Source organism: Diabrotica virgifera, chromosome 2, assembly GCF_917563875.1.
Source record: "Diabrotica virgifera virgifera chromosome 2, PGI_DIABVI_V3a".
In the NCBI taxonomy this organism is placed as follows: domain Eukaryota; kingdom Metazoa; phylum Arthropoda; class Insecta; order Coleoptera; family Chrysomelidae; genus Diabrotica; species Diabrotica virgifera.
In genome coordinates this window covers 221,510,861-221,538,327 of record NC_065444.1, presented here as the reverse complement: position 1 = coordinate 221,538,327, position 27,467 = coordinate 221,510,861, and the positions used below count along the sequence as shown (strand labels likewise).

At 32.0% G+C, this 27,467-nt stretch overlaps 1 protein-coding gene across 1 annotated transcript in view; it reads left to right on the top strand.

Annotated features, from left to right (window-relative positions):
- Positions 1 to 498: 498 nt before the first annotated feature.
- LOC126880388 (guanine nucleotide exchange factor subunit Rich) overlaps positions 499 to 27,467 on the top strand; it is a 109,419-nt gene continuing 82,450 nt past the window's right edge. The window contains exons 1-3 of the mRNA XM_050644223.1: positions 499 to 809; positions 18,932 to 19,039; positions 25,978 to 26,130. Coding sequence (XP_050500180.1) covers positions 669 to 809; positions 18,932 to 19,039; positions 25,978 to 26,130 — 402 coding nt within the window. The 5' untranslated portion in view covers positions 499 to 668. The remainder of the gene's footprint in view (positions 810 to 18,931; positions 19,040 to 25,977; positions 26,131 to 27,467) is intronic.

Sequence of the window (27,467 nt, the reverse complement as noted above, 5' to 3'; positions counted from 1 at the left end):
TTAATAGAAATAAAATATCTACTGCAATAGATACGATGACACGATCCACCTATAGAGACGTTGAAATAGAAGTAAGAGATCGGTTACAAAAAGCAAATATATATGGCATAACCGACACATTAACATTGAGAAGAAAACATTGCAACGGTGAAATCTTTATAACTACAGTCTTTTAAAAAAAAAATATGATTATACGTGGGCTAAACCAATCCTGTAAATGAAACTATTTAAAGGCAATTAGGTATACCAACTTTAGACTTTAATCAAAAATTATTCTGAACCTGAACCAACTGAACTTCCAATAACAAATCACTTATATAAAATTGGTGTTAAATTTAATAAGAATTAATATATAAAAAATAACAAAGTGAGATTATTTATTACCATTATAATATTTTTTAATTCTAATAATAAGATCTATAGGTTGGCAACAATTTTCTTATCAAATCGTGTCAGCACGTCAGGGAAATGTCAACAACAGTAAAAAGTAATGTCAGTTGTGTTTATTTTATTTTTGTAGTGTCTTGACTTTTTGTCTTTGGATTCATCTGGGGTATATTTAAATTATAAATATGTGTTAGGAACTGAAGATCTAATTAAAACATCTTTATTGACATGTGATGCAGTTCTTGTAGTTTTCAATTAACTCTGTGTAATGGGAAAATAACATGTATTTTCCAATTGGTTGGCCAAAAGTGATCAAAACACCCGAATTGGGTGACTCTACAATTAAACATATAACTTCTAACAGGGACAGAATATTATTTGCTATTATTACAGACGACTGTCTAGGAATATGGTTTTGCAGAGTAAGTATACTTATTGATTTAATCATGTGAAAGTAGGAACCTCATTATATTTGAATAGACACAATAGACAATTAAAGTTTAAATTGAATTAACTGTTCAATATCTGAAGCCAGTCAATTACTGCTAATCTATTTAATAGTGAACCAAATTAATGATGTACAATGAAAAATAGTATACACATAATTTTTGATACTGTTTTATAACAATATTTTGAAAGTTCATAAAAGACTAATATAACAATACCTACTAAAACTGTTTTTCACTGTACAGTAAATGTATAGACAATCTTTGGACAGGTTGTATATTAGTGCACCCTATGTTACCTACATCTGAATCTTATGTTTGTGTGTCACAGTGTTGCCATACTTTTTCTGTTTATTTCTTTCATAATTTCAATCAATGTTAAATGTGCCTACAAGAATAATAGAATAATTTTATAAGAACGTTTAAATTATACAGAATAAAGATACTTATAGTCTGAACAAATTATAGAAAAAAGGCAATTTTTGAGAAAACTTGTTAATTTCTAGTATAACTTCAATCAATTGTTAAATGTACCTACATGAACAGGTATGCCTCTTTTGAGCTTTTTGTATTAAAAAACTTTACTTTATTAGTGTTTCAAAACTATTTTTTAATTTAATTTATTACAGTAGAGCGTCGATTATCTGAACGTCGATCAACCGAACCACTGGTTATCTGAACTCCTGACTCCCGCGCCCTGCACTCGAGTACTTAGCAAGCGTTAGTAATTAAAGCTTAAAATATCTTCAATTTTCTTCAATTGTGTTTCCAAAAATATGTTGTTGCAAAGACTGCACTTTTTTGTTTAATTGCTATTTGTCATTATCAAGATATAAACAAATATACAGTTATATAAATATGGTTTTTATTCACTTGTGGATAAATATGTATGACACTCTCAATATAGTTCGATTATCCGAACAAATCGATTTTCCAAATGCCCATGTCCCCCAATTAGTTCGTATAATCGACGCTCTACTGTATAATCATTCATCTGTTTCATTTATCTATTTATATAAGTACCTACTTTTTTATAATTAAAATGCCTTTTGAGCTTTTTGTATTAAAAAACAACATAAAAAACTTTATTGGTGTTTCCAAACTATTTTTTAAGTAAATGCAACTTTATGTAATGTGATAGTATAAAAAAATAGAGTATAAATATGGCAACTGTGTTACATGTCAAGCTCTGATCCAATTCCAAAATAGGCACATAAATATTAGGGTGCACTAATATACAAGCTGTCCCAATCTTTTATCTTCTCTTTAGCAACCATATATCGCACCGCCGCTCAAATAGTGTCACAACTCAAAAAAAAAATAATAAAAACGGTTTTATTGTAAGTACCAACAGTTTAATAAAACTACAAAATCTTATCTTAAAAAGTGTTAAGTATTTGTTGTTAGATGACACTAGAGTCATTATATGATTAACCAAAATCAACGGTGCACCAAACATAAACAGTGTCACATATCGACTTGTGTAAAGCATTTGTCCATCTAAGATATGTATAAAGCGTTGTTTGTTGAGTTAAGCCTTTATGGTCAAGCACGATGACGAGTAATGTATCAAGTATCATACAAGTTGTTGGCATGTATTACATGCCTACTGAACTACGTGTCACTGTTTGACACATGAAAGTGCACTGAGATCGTAGTAGCTGTTTCATCAGTGTAACATTTCTAATCGCATTATTTAAAATAGCTCTATCTTTTTTTCTATTTGTTCTAAAGTATTTATATTTGGTAGAACTGAACAAAACATGTTAAACCAGCTACAGGTTAAATTTAAAACCTTCTTCATTAAATGCTACTTCATTTTTTACAATAGCATACCTTATCTGAGTTGTTATGCACTGGAGAAGCGTCCATGTAACCATTGTTACCATTGGTAACAGTTAAAATTTGTAAATAAATATTTTATGACTATGTACTATGAAATAATTCCATTTATATTTTTTAAAAATAGAAATATTTGTTAATAGTATCTACCTAATTCAGTAAAATAGCCAACTAGACGCACGAAAATATCAGCGAGTTTATGTAAAATCGGTTGCACGTTATTATAATACGCCCTTACCACAGTATAAAGAGGTTCCATAATATTTATTATACTGTGCCCTTACCGTGCGCCGCGCCGTTTACCACTTCTGTGAGTGGCAACGATAGTAGGATCTTTGACTGGATCGTCCCTGAAAATTTTGCGGGGACGATGGCTCTGAAACCGCGTATTGGTGTTACCAAATTTTAATTTGGTGACGCTAGGTAGGGCCGGTGTCTATCGGGACAGAAAATACCGACCGTAAGAATATCAGACTTAATAAATGCAATTTTAATTATTATTATAATTATAGGTAATAATTATAATTCCATTTATGAAGTCTGTTATTTTTAGGGCCGGTATTTTCTCGACTAAACTCCGGTTAGTTAACCGTACCGGCCCTTTGGATTCGATTATTGCATAATATGCATTATTAATTATTAGTTTATAACTTGTAACTGTACTTGCTTATTATACAGATAATATATCTATACCTTTTTATCCTATATAAATCATATTAATCGATTTTAATTACTTGTCGAAATATATTAATTAACAACAACATTATTATAATATGACATATAATAATATTGATTATACAGTACATTGTAGTGTATAATCAATAAAATAAAAATTATTTAATATTTTAGGCTAAAAATGACAAATGAATGTACTGATTAGTATACTAATTATACAATTTGGATTTTTTAATAAAGTATAAAGGTGATATAATACATATTTTACCTAAAAACAACAAATATGTTTTTAGTTTGTAGATACTTTATATAATTTCTTAAATTTTTAATTTTTTAATTTTATTTCATCTATTTTTATAATAGACCTGGATCGCGCGTACCAAAAAAAAGTTGATTAATAGCAAGCTGAAAATTCACGGTGTCTAGTCGAACAAACTTTGATGTATGGGAACACTGTATATATAAAAATATTTATAAAATACATTATATATATATATATATATATAACAAGGTTGAAATATTGGGGTAGCAGCAATCTCAAAGAAAACTCTTTATAATAATTCCAAGCTTTCGATAATGTTTATTATCATCTTCAGGGAAACTACAAATATAAATATACAGTATTTAACAATTAGTCTAATTAAAATCAATAAAAATTGTTATTTTTGTGCCATCAAAAATCCAAAACACCATAGTTTTCTCTCACTAAACCAGGTGTCAAGGATCCCCAAAAACACAAAAACAACAAAATATTGTTCTGAGAAATGCAGAGCTAATACTCTCACTAAAAACACCGCATATCACAGAACAACATTACTAAAAAGTTATTTATATGTTTTGGTACTTACATTATGTGAGGATGTAGAGCCTAGTTGTTAAATACTGACATAACAACGAAATTTTATCTTGGTAAAAGTAGTAGATAATATAAATTCAAAGTAAAAACTATATAAAAACTTATAAAAATCTGAGTATAAAATGATAAAAGCTAAAATATTCTTTTAAAAAATTATATATGTCTAATTGGCATTTTACTACTATTTACTACAATTTGCTGCTACCCCAATATTTAAACCTTGTTTCCTAACTGTTCAGCAAAGATTATATACCTGTTATATATATATATATATATATATATATATATATATATATATATATATATATATATAGATAATATATAATATATCTGGTATATATTTAATATCTGGTTTTGGTAACACTTTAGAAAAAGTCACGCGTCGCCACTGTTGTTATGTCAGATACTAGAGCCTCTAACTCTTCCTGGGTTAAATATATTCTTTTACTCATGTTAAAAATACTAACACAATCTTTATAAAATCAACAGAACTCCACATAAACACTTCTTTTTAATTGAAATTGAATGATGTTTAGCACATTCAAGGTCACACATATATTCATTCAAAACAATTACCAGAATTTGCCGAAAAACCGCTATTGGTGATTCTAAACCGAAATCTACCAAACAATTCAAATATTCCGTTAAAATTGTCATTTATTGAATGGTTAACGAGTTATAAGACTTTAGATTTACGGCATGCTAGAGATGCCAACGACTATTAAAAATATTTGAAGACCACACGGAAGAAAGGCAAAATGTCAATTTTTTATTATTTTTGGTTCAGAGCAGCAATATGTAGGTTTTTAGTAGTAGTTTTATGTGAGTCATTCAAACATGGGAAAAAGACGAATCCTCATAGCTTAAAACACGTTATAAAATTCTTCGTACAGGGAAGAAAGGCGAACGGTTTCAATTTCAAATTCAATTTTCTCGAATTAACCTCTTTGTGACATTTCGCCTTTCTTCCGTGTGGTCTTCATTTCTTAAGTTAATAGGATAAAATTATTATATTTTCTATTAAAAAATTTTATAATATATAATTCTAGTATTAACAATAAAATATATATTTAAAATTAAAAAGCAAATATAAATAAATAAATAATTTTAGTTTATTTATTATTAATAAAATTAATTTTTACATAAAATAGAATCCATGTTTTAAGATTTTCATGTATGACATGCCAGGCGACCTATGGGCAAAATTGTTAGTTTTATACGAGTTGTAATGATGTCATGTATTTCATGACAACGACAGCAGAGGGTAGGACAGTTACTTTATTCAAAGCAATCTGCGTAAGTGCTTAAGAAAAGTGACACATTTATCACTTATTTATCTTTAAAAAATATTATTGAAAAATCCTTTGCAAAGGGTATAAAAACTTTTATTAAAATCGCTTTAAGGGCTACATCACAACAGAATGTTTTCGATTTTCCTACAAAATCATCATCAGTGTTAAAATAAATAGGTTGAATGCTATCTGAGCCACCAAAGGAATACCAGGGTGAGACCCCTTTAACTGGTATGTAGTTATTTTACAAATGCATATTTGTTTGAAATTCCATAGTGTGTGTGTGTGTGTGTGTGTGTTCACAAAGAGGGGATGGCATTAGATAAACTTTTTGCCACAGATATTTGAAAGTTGAAGATTGAAGATGTCATATTAAATTTTTATTTTAGAATCTTTAAGAAATTGTATGATAATATCATTAATAGTTTTGGTATTGAAGCTTAGTAGATGTGAAATATTCAGCGGTAAACTTACAGAAATTCCATAGGATGGATATAATTAATAAGGAATTATGCCCTTAGCTAAGGTATGAACTTTCCCCTAACGTGAACCTTCTACGTGGAATGTAAATTGAGTTGTTGTTGCTTGTAACCAGTTGTCATCAAACTGTCATAATGTAGAGACAACAACTCAATTTACATCCCACGTGATGGGAAGGTTCCTTATACTAATACTGTGTTATCTGCAACTGTGAGGAGAAGAGACATTCGTTTATGTGGTGCAAGTGGCCTTGAGAGGGTTGTTGTTAACTCTGTTATACTGTACCTAAGGGCATAATTCCTTGTTTTATATCCATCCTATGGAATTTCAAACAAATATGCATTTGTAAAATAACTATGTACATACCATTTAAAGGGCTCTGTTTATTTTCACACTGATGATGATTAATACACTATCTTGTAGAGCTTCAAAATCCTTTCTAACTGACTAAAATAGTTATTATACTAACTTTAATAGTTTTTGAATTAAAGCCGGAAAATTTCTAGCACAAATTTTAAACATCATTTTCTCTATACTTTGCTTTTTTGACTTATGACATGGACTCATGGACATGACACTGTTATGATAGATAAGAGCTGGAGCCATGTAATCCAAGTTCACTACTTAGTCTCTCCCAAGCATGTTTTAATTGTAGTTGTTACTCCATTATAGATATTTCCACAGAAGGTAAAATAAACAATAATTTTATATTTCAGTAATCTAAGGAGCAAAAGCAAAATTTGTTTAATATTTATTTTGTTTATGATTTCCAAAGTGTAAATCAAAATGTCAAAATAATTAAAGTAAAATTGTAGCTTATTCCCAGTAAAAATAGTAAATTGTATTAAGATGCCTCAAGAACGTAGCATCAGAAGAAAATCTTAGTGATCTATCATTTAAAATCTTCATTTCAATCCTATAAGTTATACGTTTTCCAATATGGAAAATAAAATAAAACATGAAAAAATAACAATTTTATAAATAAAAATAAATAAACCAAATTATAGGTGTAACCTATATTACAAATTAAAATTAAATTGTTCTGAATTTAAACATTTTCTCTTATGTAAAACTTGCCTTGTTAAAACCAAGCAGATAAGCAGCTTAAAATAAATATTTAACTAAACAACATAAAATATTACACCTCTTTCAGTTGACAAATATGTTGTAAGTTGTAGTTTTTAATCCCTGTTCTGGCTAAAATAAAACGAAGATATTAAAAAACATAATCTAAGAGTTTAATAAGAAAGTAAGAGAATTTCTGAGTTCTAAAGGAAAATTGATTGTTTTCACTCATTTTGAAACAATGTGAAAACATTGAATTATCTATGTTCGTCTAAACCAGGGACTTTATAGACACAACTACTTACTTCGTCATTATACCAGATAAAATCACAAATGAATGAAAGGTGTTGAATGAAACTTATAACCCAAGGTTGGTATTAAAGGTGAGAAATTTGACCTCAGACTTCTGGTTCTAGAGTTGCAACCGATAGTAGGTACTGTTTTAAAGTCGCCGAAATAGTACAAGCAATATATTATTCGACGCGTCTTAGCAAGACAAAAACAATAAATATATACTTTCGGTTTCATGCCCATCTGTCCGTTCGTCCGTCTGTCCGCGAATATAAATCATCCTTTATTAAAACAGATTGAATGACAAATGAGGTGCCGAATGAAAGTTTACAACCCAAAGATGGCATTAGAGCGGTTGGGAGAAGAACAAATCAAAAACCCCACGTTGGGCGCCAATTTGGTCATGTTCATATTGGTGATGAAATATTGAACTCATTTCCAAATGCCAACATTGGACCAAGAAACAAATTCAACACAACATCACCAACATCAACACGGCGAGCATGAGACTTTTATGGGTCCTTGTAATCTACTCCTCAGCCTTCTCTGTACATATGGTACAATATCAGTAAAAAAGATATGAATTTCGGTATAAATGCTTTATTTTCTAATTTTATTAGTCACAATTCAAGATCTACATTTAGTATTTTACAGGCAAGTAAACGATTCTATTAAGAAACTTAGCAGATGGTCTGCAGGGTTCTTCCGGTGTTGTCCTAGGTTATTTACAGCTCAAGATCTTCTTCGGGAGGCGTCAGGTGGTAGTTCCTAATGATGTACTGCGGCCATTTAGTATTCGGGGGGGGGGGTGCCTCTGGAAACTGTTAATCTTTTATTGAACCCATTGGGTGTTTGTTTGAGGAACTGCTAGCTTTTCATGGATCCATCGGGTGGTTGTTTTGGGGAAAAAACTCGACATGTTAAGGCTAGGGCCACGCCCTTCTCCTGGGTGCCTAAAAGAGAAATTAAGATGTAGATAACCCGCAGCATAAATTTATGAAGGACCCCTACCACCCAAGTCAACAAAACCTTAATATCCCCTGTCAGCAGTACCAAATATTTTACATGTGACTCGAGCACTAAAAGTTAGAACCCAAATGTTTTAATTGAAACTCCCCTTAATTAGAAAATAAAATTAAATAAATAAATAAAAGTAAATTAATTTACTCCCAAATATTTCTATAAAGTTAACGAATTTTAAACTAATAAATGAAACTTGAAAATAATTATTATTTAACACAACTGCCGATATATCAACGAATTGGCATTCACGGAAAATAAATTCCGCAAAGATATTTTCTTTACCTTCAAATTTACAATACAAATAAATCCAACTATATTCTGCAAATTATAGGTCTATATTTAGCTTTTACCTACTTGGCGGAGTCTATAGAAATGAACCTGAAGATCAGTATTACCTGATAACGAAGCAGAAATTCCTATTGAGACTGTCAAACTTTGAATGTTTTAAAATTACAAAAAATTAATGACTTGATAATTAATTTTGCTTCGGAATAAAATATCTAGAAATAATGACTATTTTACTGGAAATAATTAAACGATTTAAAATGAAAATGGCAATAATATGTTTTCAATAGATACTATTCGAGATAATGGAAATGACTTGAAATTTGAATCTGGCGTAGTTCATTATAAAATTGAAAATGCATATACCAGGCGGACAAAGAAAGTATAAATGGACCGAGTAACAAATATTTACTAAAATGAAAATCAACACAGCTAAGTGAGAGGACCTCTAAATGTAGAGTTGTAACGGTACGGAAATCAACAGTATTTTCGCTTCACCCTGTATTCTAAATTCGTTAAAATCATGTTTGTGTTTCAGAGGAAAACTGTTGAATTCTCACAAATCTATCGCTTCAGAGATGTAATGTGTATTACGTAATAAATTGAGTGACGCGGTTTAACTTCAAAGAGCTATTCGTGAGAAGGTGCCTGGATGTCGCTGATATATTTATGTTGTGCATTCTTTTGCAGAGATAAGAGTCCCGAGTTGATCAACAAGTCCAAATGTATTTTTGCTGACTTGTCTGAGAAGAGAACCTTGAAGTTATCCTGAGAAAAGGCCTCGGTTATAGAGAAGCTGAAATAACACTTTTGGTGGGAAAAAAGCTGAAGGGGGTTTGACCGAGAATGCAGTTTGTTTTTGTATTGGTCGATGAGAGTGAGGAAGGATTAAACTTTTCGTTAATTGGTTTATCGAGAAATATCGGTAGGAAGTGGGATGTTTTTTTAGAAGAGGATGTTTCTGAGAGATTGAGTTAGGGAGATCGAGAGATTCATTCAAGTTGGAGCCGTAGGGAGGATTTCAAGTTGTTAGAGCCTCGGAGGTCTGCTGGTTGCAGTACCTGAGGGGTTTAGTTTCCATTTGAGTTAGGCCGTCCGCACATGGGTCGATCGAAGACACGTCTTGAAGTTCGCGCGTCTTGCTCGTCTTGTACGAATCCTGCGGCACAAGCGATTGTTCTCCGCACACTAGTCGATTCAGTTTGCTCACATCTTCCAACCAGGAAGAACGCATTTTTTATATATCAACCAAAACGACTATTTTGATCTATGAAAAGTACGGTATTGTTACATTTTTAGTATAATTTGAATACAATGAGCATTATACTGAGGACATTTTTCTACTTCCCCAACGAATTTTATATTAAACACCTTGAAACAGAAGTTCAATGTTTTCAGAATTTTATATTACAAACAACATATTTCCACAAAGTTAGTAGGTAGTACTACAATCAACGAACATAACATGCACCGATCTTTAAATAAAAGTAAAATTTCATTCAGTGCAAAAAACAACAAAAAACGAAGGAAACAAATAAAATAAACTACCTATATGACTGGAAACGTGCGTCTCACTCGAACTTTCTCGTGCACTACGGATCGCAAGCGACGACAGTCGTACAAGACGAAGAGATTTGCAATCCTAAACGCTCCGTGTACGGAGCTCAATGCCACAACGAAGGAACTTGACTGGCGGGGAGAGACCTACATGAATGGAATCGAGTCGAGTAGTTCGAGCGTCGCCCCATGTGCGGACGGCCTTAGAGTTTATAGTTTGAATAGTGGAGTTAAAGTGTTCCATTATGATCTAGTTAAGTCGTAGACCACCGCGTTCAGCCGCTTTTAGGCGAACGCGACTTTTTATACCAATCTTCTTCTTCTTCTATGGCACTACAGCCCAAATTGACCTCCTTTGGCCTCCCTTTATTTTTTGCCTCCACCCTTGCTTGTATGTGGCTGCTCTTCTCCATACACGGACTCCTAAAAGGGCTTGTGCGTCGCTGTTTACTGTGTCTTCCCAGCGCTTTCTGGGCTTTCCAACCGGTTTCTTTGCCTGCATTCTAGCATTTTTTTATACCAATGCTGGTATATAATCTCTTCGCACGCAGGCAGGAGTTAGTTAGAGTTTTTTTGTTAGCAGTTTGTAACATTGCCGTTACAGCATGAAGTAGCTTTTGTCTTTTCGATCCAGTTTAATATACTAAAGAAATAATAAGTTTCTTCAATATTTTGTTCGAGCAGTGCCGATTTGTTTTAAATGAAAATAATAATTGCTGAAAGTTTCATAATAAATAAACTATGGATAGCAAATGTACTTTCCATATATCTATTCTTTTTGTAATGTGACTATGGTGAAGTGTAGCTGTGCCTTGGACGTTTGAAAATCAACTATGAGAAGATACAGGACTAAGTACAAGGTATTAGTTTTTTGTAAACTTTTAATTTTTTGGTAAACATGATCTCGATCTTTTATTTTTGTAAATCCGAGATCCTTGCAAGAGATCACAGTTCTTTTCAATTTTATTTTAATTCAATAAATACTGTCTGATTCATTGCAAAATACTATTTTATTATGGTCTTGTTCCCTTTCTCTTGTTTCTAAAGTACAACAAAGATTTAGCTAAGTAAAGCTAAGTATGTTTTGTTAATTTTTGATGTGAGCTATCTTTTCTTTAATGTTTCTATTTTTGTATGTTTGGTTCCCATAAGGAAACCAGTGGGGCCCAATATTGTATTTCTTTTTATTTGATTATCTATTTTTTTTATTTCTAGGCTAATAAGAGAATATCATTAACACCCCGTTAAGACCCCCCTCCCATATCTCTTCCATACTGAGCAACCAAGGACATGTTCTTCAACTTTTGTAACACGAAAACATCCCCTTCTATGACATACCAAAATTCTTTTTCCATTATTCCTACAGGGTGAACTTCGTCGTTACAGAGTGAGTACATATTTGAAAATAAATTCTTATAAGTAGCGGATTTGCACGCTACACAACCGAAGAGTTCAAATATCAACTTCTGGTTCTATTTCCGTTCACGTTGTATGAAATCCTATGACTAACGAAGTCCAATTACTTGTTTAACATAAAAAGCAAATTTTTAACAGTTAAACACATGTAAATATACGAATATATTATATAATTTTTATTGTATATTTGATACGTGACATTGCAGTTTATACGCTATCTACATCATTACCATTATTTTTTTCTATTCGTTCAAATAATAGATGTTTTATGAGTTTTCTTTACTGTTGTAGCATTGTTGTAGCTTTAAAATACCTAGCTGCTAAGATCGTGCAAGATCCTATTACATAAGTTCTATTTAAAATTATTATAACAACTATATTTACACGTAATTAAATATTTTTTACCATATCAAGTTGAGTGTAAAATTATTTATTTGTTTGGCTTTTTCCTTAAATATGTTGTTTTACATTAGTGGCTTATTTTTCTTCATGTTGAAAAATACCAGATCTTGTGGAGCTTCCAGGGTTTTTCACAAGTTTTGTAATTAATGCAACTGAGCCTTGAAAATCGGCATTTTTGGTTTTTTTTTTAGTTTCAAATTGTTTATAACTCGAAAACGATTAACTTAAGAGTAAACATCAGCGCGTCATCAATATTTTTGTTTTTCGAAAGTTCTGCGAACTTTCAACAGTGCGTCGATAGTACGACAGTGACGGTGACACCATACTATCAAAAACAATAATTTCTATGGTTTGTTCTTAAACCAAGAGGAGTAAACTAAAAAGACATACAGTGGAACCTCGATAAGTCGGATTAATCGGGACCGCGGCTTATCCGGGTTATCGAAAATCCGGGTTAGCCGGAGAATATGGTAAAAGTAAAAATTAATAAAATACAATTTAGGTACTTACAGATAAACTCCATTATAATTGCCAAAACATGAAATATATATGCCCAGTACATCTAAATTATGTACAGTATTGTTCATTTCTTGCCAAAAACTCTTGTCAAACTGAAAAATGATTGTCTTGTCTGATGAAAATCGGTCCGGGTTAGCCGGACTTCCGGGTTATCGGAAGCCGACTTATCGGGGTTCCACTGTATTCACACCCAAGAAAGTCACTAGAAAAATCACAAAATACATCTTCTTTTTTGGTTGATCATATCGGCCTTCTGCGGTAATCCATAGAATATTATAATATTATACTAATACGTTGCTAAGAGTTTTAAAAACAACTGTTTTTTATATATAAAAGTAGACTAAAAATCTAAAAATTAAAGGAATAACGCAGAAAACAAAAAAAATCGCCGCGATATAACTTAATTAACCTATGAAATGCCAGTAGTGTCAAAATTTCATAAATGTCATTAGTGTCAAAATTTCATAACAGTGGAGTAAACTTGCTTGCGTTTGGACCAATTACAAACAAGCATTACGGCGCGGTAAATTTGAATTACTCCTCAGGGTTTAAAAACAGACCATAATATACTCATAGGCACGCTAAATGTTGCCAAGTCAGTCAAGTTCGATTTTTTGTTATAGATAATCGATTTTTAGTAGTTCCAATGTGTCACAAAATCTGGGCATGGGATAAAAAAGTTTATTTAAAGAAAGTGTATTTTTTTGTTTTTCTTAGTGGCGGTACAGGCTCGTTTTTGCAATATTTTATTTCATTATAGAGTAATTTCGACATACTAAAATATTTCTCAAATGCGGCTCTGTACCGCCATTCTTTACTATATTACGAATATGTGTGCCAAATATCTCGACAAAATATTCAAAATGAAAGCCGCAATCTTGGAACGCGTTTTCCGTTTTGATGACGCGTTACTGTAGCCTCTTATGGGAAAGGCGCAAAATGTCGCCTGTCAAAATTTTCAATGTGTTTTAAATGTATTCATTTTTTTCGAATCCTGAGAAAATTAATAAAATATTTTTGAAAAATTTAAACTCAGAATGACAGATTACATTATTGCTGAGGGCCGAAAGTCCCTAAAAACTTACAGGGGTGAAAATAAAAGAGAAAATTTAGTGTGATTTTTAATTGCAAATATGTCATTCAAAATAAATTTTTTAATTTATTCTAAGGGACTTTCAGCCTTAAATACTTATTAGTTTTCTCAGGATTCGAAAAACCGGAATACATTTAAAACACATTGAAAATTTTGACAGGCGACATTTTGCGCCTTTCCCCTTAAATTAATTATTTTGTTGATACATTTTGTTTATATTTTTAATATTACAATAAATGATTAAAAAGATTTAATTTTTAAATTAGTCAGTTTGTGTAGACATATTGAGAACTGTATGTATTTGACTCGCCATTAGTCACTGCGCGTGTGACCTTTATCGCGAATGCCATAATATCGCGATTCTATTGGTTAAAAATCTGTATCGTAATGAAAATCTGAATAATGAAGCTCATTATGATACAGGTAGTGAAATCATAATTGATATATTAAAGTATGAGAATAGAAAAAATTCATTTTTTAATTATTAATCATTTATAGTTTGGAAAAAATTATACCGAGTACCCCTTGTTTTTTATAATTTTTAACATACTAAATTACATATCAAATAAGTTTTATCCATTAAACAGATCAGTGAAGGTCGTTCTTATATCGGATCTTATTATATTATTTTTTTAATAATCAAGAAAAGTAAATAAATTCTTTTTAAAGATAAAGGAATTAAAGTTTTATAATACAGTAGAAAATCAATTAGAATACAATAAAACATTTGAATTTTTCGGGAAATAGCTATTTGTATAACAAGGGAGGAAAGTGCTACTTTTCCTCCCGAGAATGAAGTTTACTGCCCGACGCGTAGCGGAGGGCAGTAATCATTCAAGGGAGGAAAAGGCACTTTACTCCCATGTTATACATATGGTTTTTCCACCTTCCTCAAATTAATAACAAGTAATTTTTCATTTTTACTCCATTTATTTATGTAACTAACCAACAAAATGTATTAAAACTAAAACTAACAAGTAGGTACAATATATCTGTCAACTGTCAAATATAAGTCAAATTATTAATGTAAACATTGTTAAATCAAAATAACAATTTACTGTTTTTTACTATTCTGCAAAATACAGGGTGTTTTATAAATAAACGTTAAAATGTATAGATACTTACGTAATAGAAAATAGATATTGTACAGGGCTTCAATAAGTTATATTTCATGAATGAATAAATAAATAATAAATAAATAGTTTATTTACGGCCAAAAATACCATTTACCATGACGTCACTTTTACTTTTCCTCCCTAGGAATAAAACTCTAAGTAAAACTATGGTTACCACAATTACGTTACGACTATTTCTAGTAAATGTACTTATTTGAAAACTAATTAATTCAAAATTCATTCAAATTTTTTGCATATAAAGAATAATTTAGTCGGACATTAAACGTTGAAGGTAGAGGTAGTGCAAACACTCGTGACCACGGCGCAGTAGACGAAATTTCGTACTTCCATGCGAAACGCACTGTACTCAACGTGAAAATATCCGCCTTCGCGCAGCTCCATGGTCAGGAGTGTTTGCACTATCTCTACCACGGGTATTATAATAATAACGCTTTCGGTCAACGTATATACCTCGGGCCCAAGGTTCATAAATAGACAGGTTGCATGGTAACTTTCCACCAATCAGCGTCGAGAATCTAATGGCGGGAGTGACGTCACCCAGAATGCTGCATTCAAATTCATTCACTTCACTCATTGAAATGAACTCGGAAAGTAGGAATGTTTTTAATGATTGAAAATATATATGTATATTTAAAAAAAATAAGTTTGGATTTTTAATGACTATTTATTTAATATATTCTTTAAAAAATGTGGTAGATACCTGTAGAGCTACAAAAATCATAGAATATAATTGCAATTAAATATATGCAGTAGAATAGAATTACTACATAATTAAAGCAGAAGTAGATTCTTTCTTGTGTTTATATATGGGACTAAATCATTCAAATATCCTAGGTATATTAATAATGGGTTGAATACAATTTACTTTTTTAAATGATTTTGAGTAGGTATATAATCATTTTGAATTGGGGATAGTGCATGTAGTACATTATTATAAATTCCTTCTAACATGTAAACCATGGTGAAAAAGAGATTCAACTAAAGATTTATGTACCTATCAAAATTAGTAGTTTTTCCCTTAAGTTTAACATAAGAGCATCTGATTACGTTAGGTACTGGATTATATCTAAAACTATTAAAACATTATGATTCCATTCAATAGGTACCTGTGAAGTTTTACATTAACAGAAAATTATAAAAAAATACAATTTCAGTGCAATAAAGGGAATTTTCCCCATTTTATATATTCATTTACTTTATAATTGTTTATTCAAACGATCTTCAGATGGCTGCAATATTAGTTATAATTTTTTATGAAACAATTAGGTACATATAATAGATCTATTATCTATAGACTTAATTAGATATATGATTATGATATATTGTTCAATAAGTCTAAGCAGATTGTAACGTACACAAATGATGTAAACTTGATGTGAAGAACCACAAGAGATATTACAGAACTGTATGTGGAGCTTAAAGAAAATGCGAAAGAAATAGGGCTAGGCGTCAACGTATATAACACTTCTTGTAAAAGAGTTTTGGGTTTAAGTTATTATACTAAAAACACTTAATGATATCTATAGATACATTATATCGCAAGATATAAACACAAATTTAAACACTAACGATATTTAATAACAAAATATAGCCTCCAAACCACGTATCCTATTATGTTTACAAACAATTCGTAAAATTGATCGTCTGGGTGACGTCACGATGACAATATTTCATTTGTCAATGTCAAAGTTACCATACAACCTATGGTATAGGGACCTTGCCTCGGGCCGAAGGCGCTCGGTCTATACACCATTGACCTCAAGCGTTATTATCCTTATAATACCCTTGGTAGGTACCTTAGTAACTATAATGTTCGACTGGTATATTATTTGACAAATAATGTTGTTCTGAAGCTATTTCCTTGCGGCATTTTTATAATTAACTAGTTAGATGGAAAATAAAATTTTGAGAGTAAATTAAATGTAAGACCAAATACTTACGATGTCGGGATAGTATCACGAGGTTTTTTCCTGGTTTTCCCTCGTGATTTACTATGTAATCTCTATCGCGAGAATTTTACTGTCACCGTTGCATTTGATTGTATTTTTAAAGACAGATCACATGTTATGATTTTTTTGTGGCGGATATTCTTGAGTTGTGGTTGATTTCATGTAATCATCATTTTATCTTTCAGTAAAGTCGTCCCAGGAACGCAACTCATAAATATTGGCAATATCATTTTAAAGTCTTCTAGTTTAAAATGTATAATATATGTCTGAATTGCTGATATAAATGAGTCAGATAAATTATTAGAAGAATTTTTTTACTAAGCAACAAAATTTTTGTTTAATTTAGTAGTATTTTGTATTTTGACAACAACGCCTGATTTGGGCATCGAAACATTATTAAAATTTTTTTTATTCAATTTAATTGTGGCTTATTTCCCATCTAAATAGTTAATTGACAAATAATGACATTATTTCGAAGTCTGTTAAGTACGATATAACGCCCCGTTACTTTGAAAAATAACGCCCTTAGGCATTAAATTTAAATAATGACTTAGATACTGCCAAGTTGACAAATATCAACCTAAGTAAAACTATGGTTACCACAATTGCGTTACTACTGTTACTGGGTAAATGTACTTATTTGAAAACTAATTAATTCAAAATTCATTCAAATTTTTCGCATATAAAGAATAATTTAATCGAACATTAAACGTTGAAGGCACCACGGGTATTAAAATAATAACGTTTTGGTCAACGTATATCCCTCGGGGCGAAGGCCCTCGGTAAATACACCATTGACTTCAAGCGTTATTATCCTTATAATACCCTTGGTACCTCAATAACTATATTATACCATGGCATATTTGTTATGTGCGTATAAAGTAGGTACATACCTACTATTTAATTAAAAATAAAGATCAAATTTTGACTACCTCAAAAGTGTTTGCTAAGTATTTATTTTTGTTTTTAATTAACCAAAGATACAGAAACTTACATTATTATTAAAGTTCATTCACTTATTCACTCATTTTTAACACTTAACACTCACAAACACTGTTTAAGTTTAATCTTATCTCTCTAGAAGAATTTTGTTTTGTTCAAATTCGTGTAAAACTGACAGCTTTTTAAATACGAAAAAATATTTCTTCTGCGAGAAATAGTTTAAAAGGTTATTCTAATTGTTTAGACGTTAAAAATATTAATTTTCCAAACGATGTTTAGGTAAAAAACTGATTTAAGGGTTATCTGAAAATCTTATTTCCCCCCGCTAGTTTCGACTCATCTAAAATTAGGTATACTACACTACTCCAAGAGATTAACGCACCACCTTAAAAATGGGTTATTTTTGATGTCTCGAATTTCCTAAACCTGTCGTCCGATTTAAGTTTTTTTTTAATATGATATAGCTTTATTTTTAACAATATCACTATAATAATATTGTTGCTAGACAAGTAAATTGTCATTGTATACCGGGTGTACCAATAAAACTGTTTTTTCTCAAAGTTAACCACACCCTGTGGAATATTCTAGCATTTATAAAATACTGAAATTAAAACCCAACTATAGCCTCAGATTTTCTTAACATTCCGTTTTTTGATTCAATCGCTTTATGTTGAATAATAAAAAAGTTAGGTACTTGTATTGTACATCAATACAGGGTGTGCGATAAAATTTAAAGGGCAATTCTACACGAAAAAGAAATGACAGTTTGCTTTATAAACTTATGTCCGGAAATTCTTCGTTTCCGAGATATGGGGTGTTTTTTCTTACAAACTGACGATTTATTTATTACCCTGAAACCGGTTGAGATATGCAAATGAAATTTGGTGGGTTTCAAGAGATAGTTATTGCGCATTTTTTGACATATAATTAAGAATTTTATATTCACCATTGGCGTGCATACGTGTAGTAAATATGACCCGTAGTAGTTCAGATTTTATTTTAATTTGTTTTATTTTACTTAATTTATTTCAATTTATTTAATTTTAATTTATCTTATTTTATTTTATCTTATTTTATTTTGATTTAATTTATTTTAATTTATTTGATTTAATTTTATTTTATTTTATTAAGAAACTGGCATGGGGTTGCGTTTACTATTCCGCGTAATGTGTGGTCGTGCGATATGACGTTCCATTGCGTTTCACCGCGTTTATGTTGTTTTCAATAAGTGATGAAAATTTATGAAAAGATTTAATGAATATGTTTTAATTGCAGCCATGTGTACCAATCGTTTTTCACCGCCGTTCACAAGTATCTATAGAAAAATTTGGGACAAATGTTATTGCAGAATGGAAACCAGATTCAAGTATGATTGTCATCGCGGTAAGTTATCATATAAAATTTTTACTTTAAATTATTAAGCGAGTTATTTGCTGACCAGGGTTAATAAAGCAAATATTAACTTGTTTGGTAATGAGCATTTTAATATTTCTGTTAACATTAAAACGTTAAATTAGATTTTTTTGCTATTTTATTGCTAATCAATTAATTTTTTTGAGGTGGGAATCTTCTCAAGACCGTCTGAGAAGGTGTCCCAGGTGTGTCGGATTCGGTCCGTCCTATCTGTATTTTGACGGGCCGCCTACCCACTAAACCCACTCTCTCTTTCTCCAGCCGACGGGTCTAGAACCACTCTAAGCGAAGCGATATCTGATCGGTCGACCATACTCATAGCTCCCCTCTGGCGTTTCTAGCGTGTTTTCCATGGATTGGTTGGCTGCTCGGTCGTCCCCCCTCGTCCACTCCTCGTACCAGACCGGTCGGTGAAGCAACCGTCTAGCGCAGTGATTCCCAACCGGGGGGTGATCGCCCCCCTGTGGGCGATTTAAGATTTTCAGGGGGGAGATAGAGCGAAGGGGGCTATATGGGGGGTGATGGAGAAAAGGGGGCGATTAGCATCCGGGAAAAGAGAAATGAATAATTGAGAAAAAAATACAATACTTTCGATGGAATATACATAGGAAAATAAAAAGTGCTATGAATCATGATACAATTTAATTCTATAGGTAAGTAATACATTATAATACGTTCTGCAATTTTCTTTGATCGAGCTTTCGTATTGTGCGAACATCCGCACAAAAGAGAAAGATAGAACTGGGATAAGAATGAAGAGAGTAGGTACAGACCCTGCCGATCTGACTCGAACAAAAAGTGCCGAAGTTGTGGTCGTCTTGTCATAGATGCGGTAGATAAAATTAAAGCGAAACCAAAGAATGATCGAATATTTCGTACACTCTGTGAAGAAAATGATGATATATTTAATACATTGCTACTACATACGGAAGTCCGCTGGCTTTCTAAAGGTACTTGCTTACGGCGGTTCCTCAGTCTCATGGATACTGTTATTGAAGTTAGAGAAGCGAAATGGCATCGCTTAGTTATCAGATTTTTTGAAAAATTAAATAAAACGAACCTGCAACTACAAAAGAACATGAATATGACCAAAGCGAAGGGAGTAGTCGGAGCGTTCATTGACAAGTTATCTATTTTTGAAGAAAATATACAGAGAAGAGATCTGACCGTTGATTGAAATATTAATACGGATTAATATTTCAATCAACGATCTGACCAAATTCCCAAACTTGAAATCTTATTGTGGTGATTCTGGGGATCTTCAAACATATTGCCTCCATCTTCAAACATTTAAAGAAGATCTAAAGTCCCGATTCCAAGATTTGACTAGTCTGTTATCAACTAGTAAGTTTCAACGCCATGTCCTTCTGAAAGTCTGTTTCAGGAGTGTGAGTGTGAAAGATTTTGGCCGCGGATAAAAAAAGTGTATCCAATCTTGTGGAATGCAATCAAATTAGTATTATTAGCATTCCCCACAATATATCTAGAGAAGAAAGGCTTTAGTTCTGTATGTCGGTATATTGAAAAACAAACAAAGAAATAGGCTCGACATAATAAAAAGAGGGGATTTGAGGTTGCTATTAACCAACATTGAGCCAGACATAAAGAAATTATGCGAGGGACACCATGCCCAAGGAAGTCATTATCAATTATTACTAACCATTTATCATTTTATAAAATGTAAAAATAAATAAATGTTGTATGTACTTATTAATTATTTGTTTCAATTTATGGGGGGGGGGGGCGATTATAGTATTTACAACTGGTGAAACCTGTCTAAGGGGGCGATCATGGGAAAAAGGTTGGGAACCACTGGTCTAGCGCAACCAGTGCGCGGGTAGGTCGGCCGGGGTGCCCCCTATCCAGGATGAAACTGACCAGAGAATATCAGTTTGCAGTTACGAGCAACTCCAGTCATTCATACTTTCATCTATGCACGCTTTCTCATCCACCCATTCATACTTTCTTTCATTCAACTCCAAACATTCCTTACTTTCATCTATACACACTTACTCATCCACCCACTCTTTCTGACATTTAGATGGTGCAGTCTGTGTAGGTTGGATGTAAAAGGTCTTCCCCACTGACTGTTCCAAAACGATACAAAACATGCTATAACATACAAGGAAATAACTAGAGTAAAAAGAGATGAAAATAAAAAAGCAGAGATAGAATTGGAGAAGAGAGAAGGAAGAGAAAAGACGAAAACAGAGAATAGTAAAGAAACAAAAAAAGGAAAAGAAGAAAGAAAAGATAGAGAACATAAACAGGAAATAGAAAAATAGAATTGTTCAAAGAACGATGACTTGTATAGATAAAATTAAATAGATAAATAAATAAATAAACTATGTAAAAATAAAATAAAATAGGCTGTCAATGTGGTTTGGATGTAAAGGGTCCTCCTCCGCTGGCAGCCCGCCACGACACAAACACGTTTTAAAAAATAAATATAGTGTTCATCCCGTCTGCAGGCGTCTCTCCTTCTCTTCCTTGTGTTTCATTGTCTTGGTGACAAAAGCAATGACCAGGTCGAAGTCTCTCTTGCTATTAATTGCTTGTCCATTAGCTCTTGTGGATCGCCTAGAGGAGATTCCAGACCCAGTTGCAGCTAATCAATTAATTAGATAGGGACATAGGGGGGGGGCCGTGGCCCCCCCTGAGATTTTACTATTTTGTATATTTTTCTGTACTCAAACCTAAAAAGTTAATACCTTTACGTTGACATAAAAGGTATATTATACAAGTATATAAACCAAAAACAAAATTATGGAGATAATATTATATTAAACTTAGACCATGGTCTGTCTAAGATATTAAATATAATACGTCGAATACCTACGAACCTACGCGCCTTTTGAATGCAACCGGCAACGTCGTAGCACAAGCACAATCACATGGTGGTGGTGGTGATGGTGATAGATAATCCGGCCACGCGCCACGCACCACCATTCTACCTGTTTTCGTCAAGCCGCTCAGAGTTCACAGCCGTTGTTTATTTTCTTTGCGTTGAGATTCGCAGTGTATTTTATTTTATTATTATCGTGTTAGCCTTACGGGCGGTTTCCGGTTTCTATCATTTAATACAAACACAATCCTTATCAGGTAATTTGATTTATTAACATTTTCCTTAAACTGCATGACTATAGTTTTGCTGGTTTATTCTTTAGAAAAAAATGGACATTCGAACATTCTTTAAAAGAAAAACAACCGCTGAGGTTGAGATTTAAAATCGAGGAAGTTACCGATTCCAAAAAGAATAAGGCTTCAACTCGTAGCCCTATCCCTAGCACAAGTAGTGACATAGCACGCGAAGAAGAAGGGGAACATGAACATGCAGTAAAGGAAGCAGAGCCTAGCACTTCTTCGAATAGAAATACTTTAGCGGAGACAGCAGATCAGCCTGATGTACAAGAAACCATTGCCCGAATATTTCCAGACGGTCAATCAGAAGACATTGGAAATTTTGTAAATTCCTCGTCGATTCAAGATAAACAAAAATACCAATACGATATATTAAGAAGTCCGTATACGCCGTCCCCTACCTATGATTTTAAGCAAGATGTTGATCCAAATAAACGGCCGTTTGTACACAAATGGCTTCAACAATATGACTGGTTGGTTTATTCCAAAGTTCTTAAAGGTGCCCTTTGTAAGTATTGTGTGGTTTTCCCACCTGTTGTGACACACGGTAGTACCTTAGGCGCATTTATAACAAGGCCATTTATAAAATACAGGGATTTCCACAAGCAGGCCAAGAACCATTCTAATTCTGCCTGGCATAAAGATTCAATTATCCGTTCCAAAAATTTTATTGATGTGATGTCCAATAAAAAACTAGATATATTGTCTCTGATTGATGAGGGAAAGCAAATAAATGTAGCGGAAAATAGAAAAAAATTCTTCCAATTATAAAAACAATAGTTTTTTGTGGAACTCATGATATGCCTTTAAGAGAAAGCAGCAAAAATTCTGGAAATTTTTTGGATCTCTTAAAATTCAGGATAGACGCTGGTGATACAACTTTAGAGAATCACTTGTTGAACGCAGGTGGTAACTCTAAATACACTTCTCACAGGATCCAAAATGAAATAATTTCATTGGCAGGACATGTAATATTAAAAAATATTGTCGAAGAAGCAAATTCTTCCAAATATTTTAGTGTTATGGCTGATGAGACTGCGGACATTTCGGGACATGAACAGTTATCTGTTGGTATACGGTATGTATACAAAGAAAATGAAACTTTTACGGTGAAAGAAGAGTTTCTTGGTTTTGTGAAATTAGATAAACTAAACGCTGATAGCATAGCTTATTCTATTTTGGAGTTTTTGGAAACATCAGGTTTAAACATGGACAAACTTGTAGGGCAGGGCTATGATGGATGCTCAACAATGGCTGGTGAAATTCACGGGGTTCAGAAGATAGTACAAGATAAGTATAAAAAAGCATTCTATTTTCATTGTGCCTCCCATAGGTTAAATTTAGTCATAAACGACATTAGTAAAATAGTTGAAATTCGAAATACCATAGGTACTGTTAAAGACGTAATAGTATTTTTTAGAGAGAGTACTCTAAGAAGAAACCTAATTCCCAATATACCTTTGTTTTGTGAAACTCGTTGGTCAGCTAAATATAAATCTTTGCGGATTTTTGCTGAAAATTTTAAAATAATATTTAAAACACTTTTTGATATAAAAACTGGGCAAATTTTAATGAACTCTTCTACTACAAAAAGAGCAGCTCAGTTATGGGCTGCCTTAAATTCCTTTACGTTTGTTATTTGTCTAGTTGTGGCAAGTAAATATTCAAATATTTTAGAGCCCATTGCAAATACGCTACAAGGTATTTCAATTAATTTTGTAGATGTTCATCACCACATAAATTTAATTACCAGGACTTGTGAAAAACAGCGCTCAGAGGTTGATTCAAATTTTGCAGACATTTTTTCCTATGCATTATCTATCTGTGAGACCCTCAACATAGAAGTGGGAAAACCACGAATTTGCGGTCGACAAATTCATAGATCTAACTATGAATCTGATTCAGCAGAAGATTATTTTAGAAAATCTATATTTATACCATATTTAGATCATCTGATTCTTGCCTTAAAAACAAGATTTTCTAAAGAACATGAAGTCGCCTTCTCTTTGTTTAATATTTTACCAAAAAATATAAAATCTTTAGATGTTAAATCTTTCGCAATTAAGGTAGGAAATCTATACAACATTGAGAATTTGGAAAGCGAATTAAATATTTGGAGAGAGTATTTATCTCAATCTCAAATAGCTGAGAACATAACCATTGAAGATCTTATTCAGCACTGTAAATTTTTTCCTGCTATCAAAGATAGCTGCATTCTTCTACTTACTTTGCCGTGTACTACCTGCACAATTGAACGGAGTTTTAGCACCTTACGCAGGATTAAAACGTGGATAAGAGCTACAATGGGACAAGATAGACTTGTTGGGCTAGCATTGTTGAGTATCCATCGAAATCGTCTATTAAATATTTCCAATTTTTCCACTAAAATACTAGACGAATTTTGTCAAAATAACAGAAGACTGGTTTTTAGTTAAGAATAAAATTGCATGCTATTTTGTATTACTTTTAGGTATTACTTTTATTACCTTTTAGCATTAATAACATTTATTATAATATTTTGTTTTGTATTTTTTAAGAGTTGCTTTCGTGGTTTTGTTATTTGTTCCTAAAAGAAGTTGCAATATTTTGTTTTCTTAACGTTTTAAAAATATAAGTATTACATAAAACAGTTTTTTATTTTGCCCCCCTCCCTGAAAAAAAATCCTGCGGGCGCCCATGGATAGGGAGGATTTAACTGGACAAATATTAAAACAAAATTTGTATATATTCAGTTGCATACTTTCTGCGATAGCTTTGTTTTCTATAGTTTTGTAGAGGCGACTAAGAGATTAGTTACTGTGGACCAATCAGTGACAAAACCATGCTGCCCATCATTGATACTATTTTACAATGCCAAGAAAGAAATTTTGTCATGTCATAAGTGGTTCAAACACCTTAGGAATCACACTTAGCTTGCTGGTAGGATAATAGTTTTTAACATTGAACTTTTCACTAAATTTATGTACTGGCATGACAAAACTGTTTTTCCATGTCTTTGGAAAAATTCCTTTTACAAGTGACAATATGCAAATGCGTTCACTCAAAGTATAGATCTTATGAAAAAATAATAACGTGTTTTAATACATCTTATAAGGCCCATAACATAATTTATTTTTTAAACTTTGAATAGCTGAGAATGCCTAAATGATCAGAATCAGAAAGATTCAGGTCTGCATTAGTGTAAACAGAAGAAAAATTAGATGCAGAAGATTAGAGCACTTATCATCTAAGAACAATTTATTGGGAGTTCCATAGTCTTTTTTAAATGATTTAGCGAAATTCCAGAATTGTTTGCGATCATAATGAATATTTTGGTTAAAACAAGCAACAAGCAACTCTCTTCACATTATAATGAATATTTTGGTCAAAACAAGGCTCCATTTTAGTCAAGTCACCATTTCGAATGAGCTACCACACGATCCCCATTCCCATTTAAAAAAAAACATCGATTACGTCATCACGCCCAGATGGATGACGTCACTAACATGAAATATGTACCACAAAATTGTAATTTAAAAATAAAAATCGACCTGTTTCGGCATTTCCCTAAAATCTAATAACTACTGAAAAATATCGAGGTTAACTATTTTCTTTGGCCCACCATGTATAACAGAATTAGATAATATTATAAAAAAATTATTGTTAATGTATATAACTAAGTTTGACTTTACGTTCGGTAGTAAAAATTTTACCATATTTTCTTACTGTAAAATAAGAAAATATGGCATAAATATAATAAATACTTTAAACTTTTTCTATGTTTTTAGACTTCAGAGGGCCATCTACTTTTTTACAAGATAGAAGTCCCACCTGATCATAAAGGCCTCTATCACCAAACTGATTCACCCCATGTCAATCTTCGAAGAGATAGTGCCGAGTTATTTATAAAAGAAACAATACCACCTTTAAAGTTAATTTTGGTAAGAATTGTTGTGTATACAATGGTTCCCAGATATGCCCATTTTATTTAGTTAAACTTAGTATAGTTGTGGTGATATAATAGAAGGCTCAGATTTGGAGGTTTCGACAGTTCTGCTTTAAGATATAGTGCAGCGGCTGATGGTTCCGGTAATAAAGATATATTTTTTTAATTACCTACGTATAAACCATTAAAGCAGGACATATCGTATGTGTTAAAATTAATTTTGACCATTTTTTATTTTCAGTTCACCTTACAGGGACCCTCTCTCTTACCGCACGCTTGCATTGATAACTGATGTAGAATAGCTTTTGTAATTACTCGTGTTATTGTTAGAATTATTAATTATAAAAGAACTTTATACAAATAGAGTTAAATCTAAAAGTAACGTATGTAGACAGTTTTTTTTTGTTTATTTCAAAAATACAAAACCTAAAAATATAACAACTTTTTTAAAACGACAATCTTTTAATTATTACACTTATAATTTGTCGGTATGTTAATTGCACAACACAATTAACAAGGAATCACATAAAATACTTATACACTTAATTCATTTTCTCCTTCTTCCGTATTTTCTGCGTCACTATTACCATTCAGTGCAATAAAATATTTCCACCATTAATGTGGAGGTACACTGCTCTTCAACTTTGATCACTTTAGCGATTCTTTTCGGCCACTCTTCCTTGATCATAATCGATATTTCTTATTTAATCACCTCACTTACCTGCTTATTAAATTTAGGAAATGTATTTGCACGCCTTGTACTTGGTTTTAATTGTCCCCAAATTAACTCTCTAGGATTGAACACACAAAAATAGGGGGAAGTCTCAAAATAGTGTGTTACATGATTTTCGGTAATACTTCCTAGGACGTATAATTTGTTAAATTGCTTTATGTGTAGAACTTAATAGGTTTTTTTATAAAAAATACAAAATCTTCGAAATACAAATCATTTTCCATTAAAATGCTTGGCAGTCCAGCTTTCTTTGAAGATGTATGTATTTTGTATCTTAGTGAGCTGTCAGGAATTATAGGAAGCGTTGTCAAGTACTATTACACTATTTGGTTCCAAGTTTAGGATCGGGGAGTTTTCATACCAATCTTCAAAAATTTCAGCTTCCATACTCTTGTGGTAGTCAATGTTACAATACTCTATTTTCTTCCCATATAATTGTAAAGCATTCGGAACCCACCACTCACTTCTCCGCCATGTACAGTAATTAGCCGCCATACTTTATTTACGGACATTTTTGATATGCACGTGTTTAAATAATCCTTTTCTTAAGTGTATCGTGGATATCGTACCAAGTTTCGTCTAAATTCTAAATAGTATAT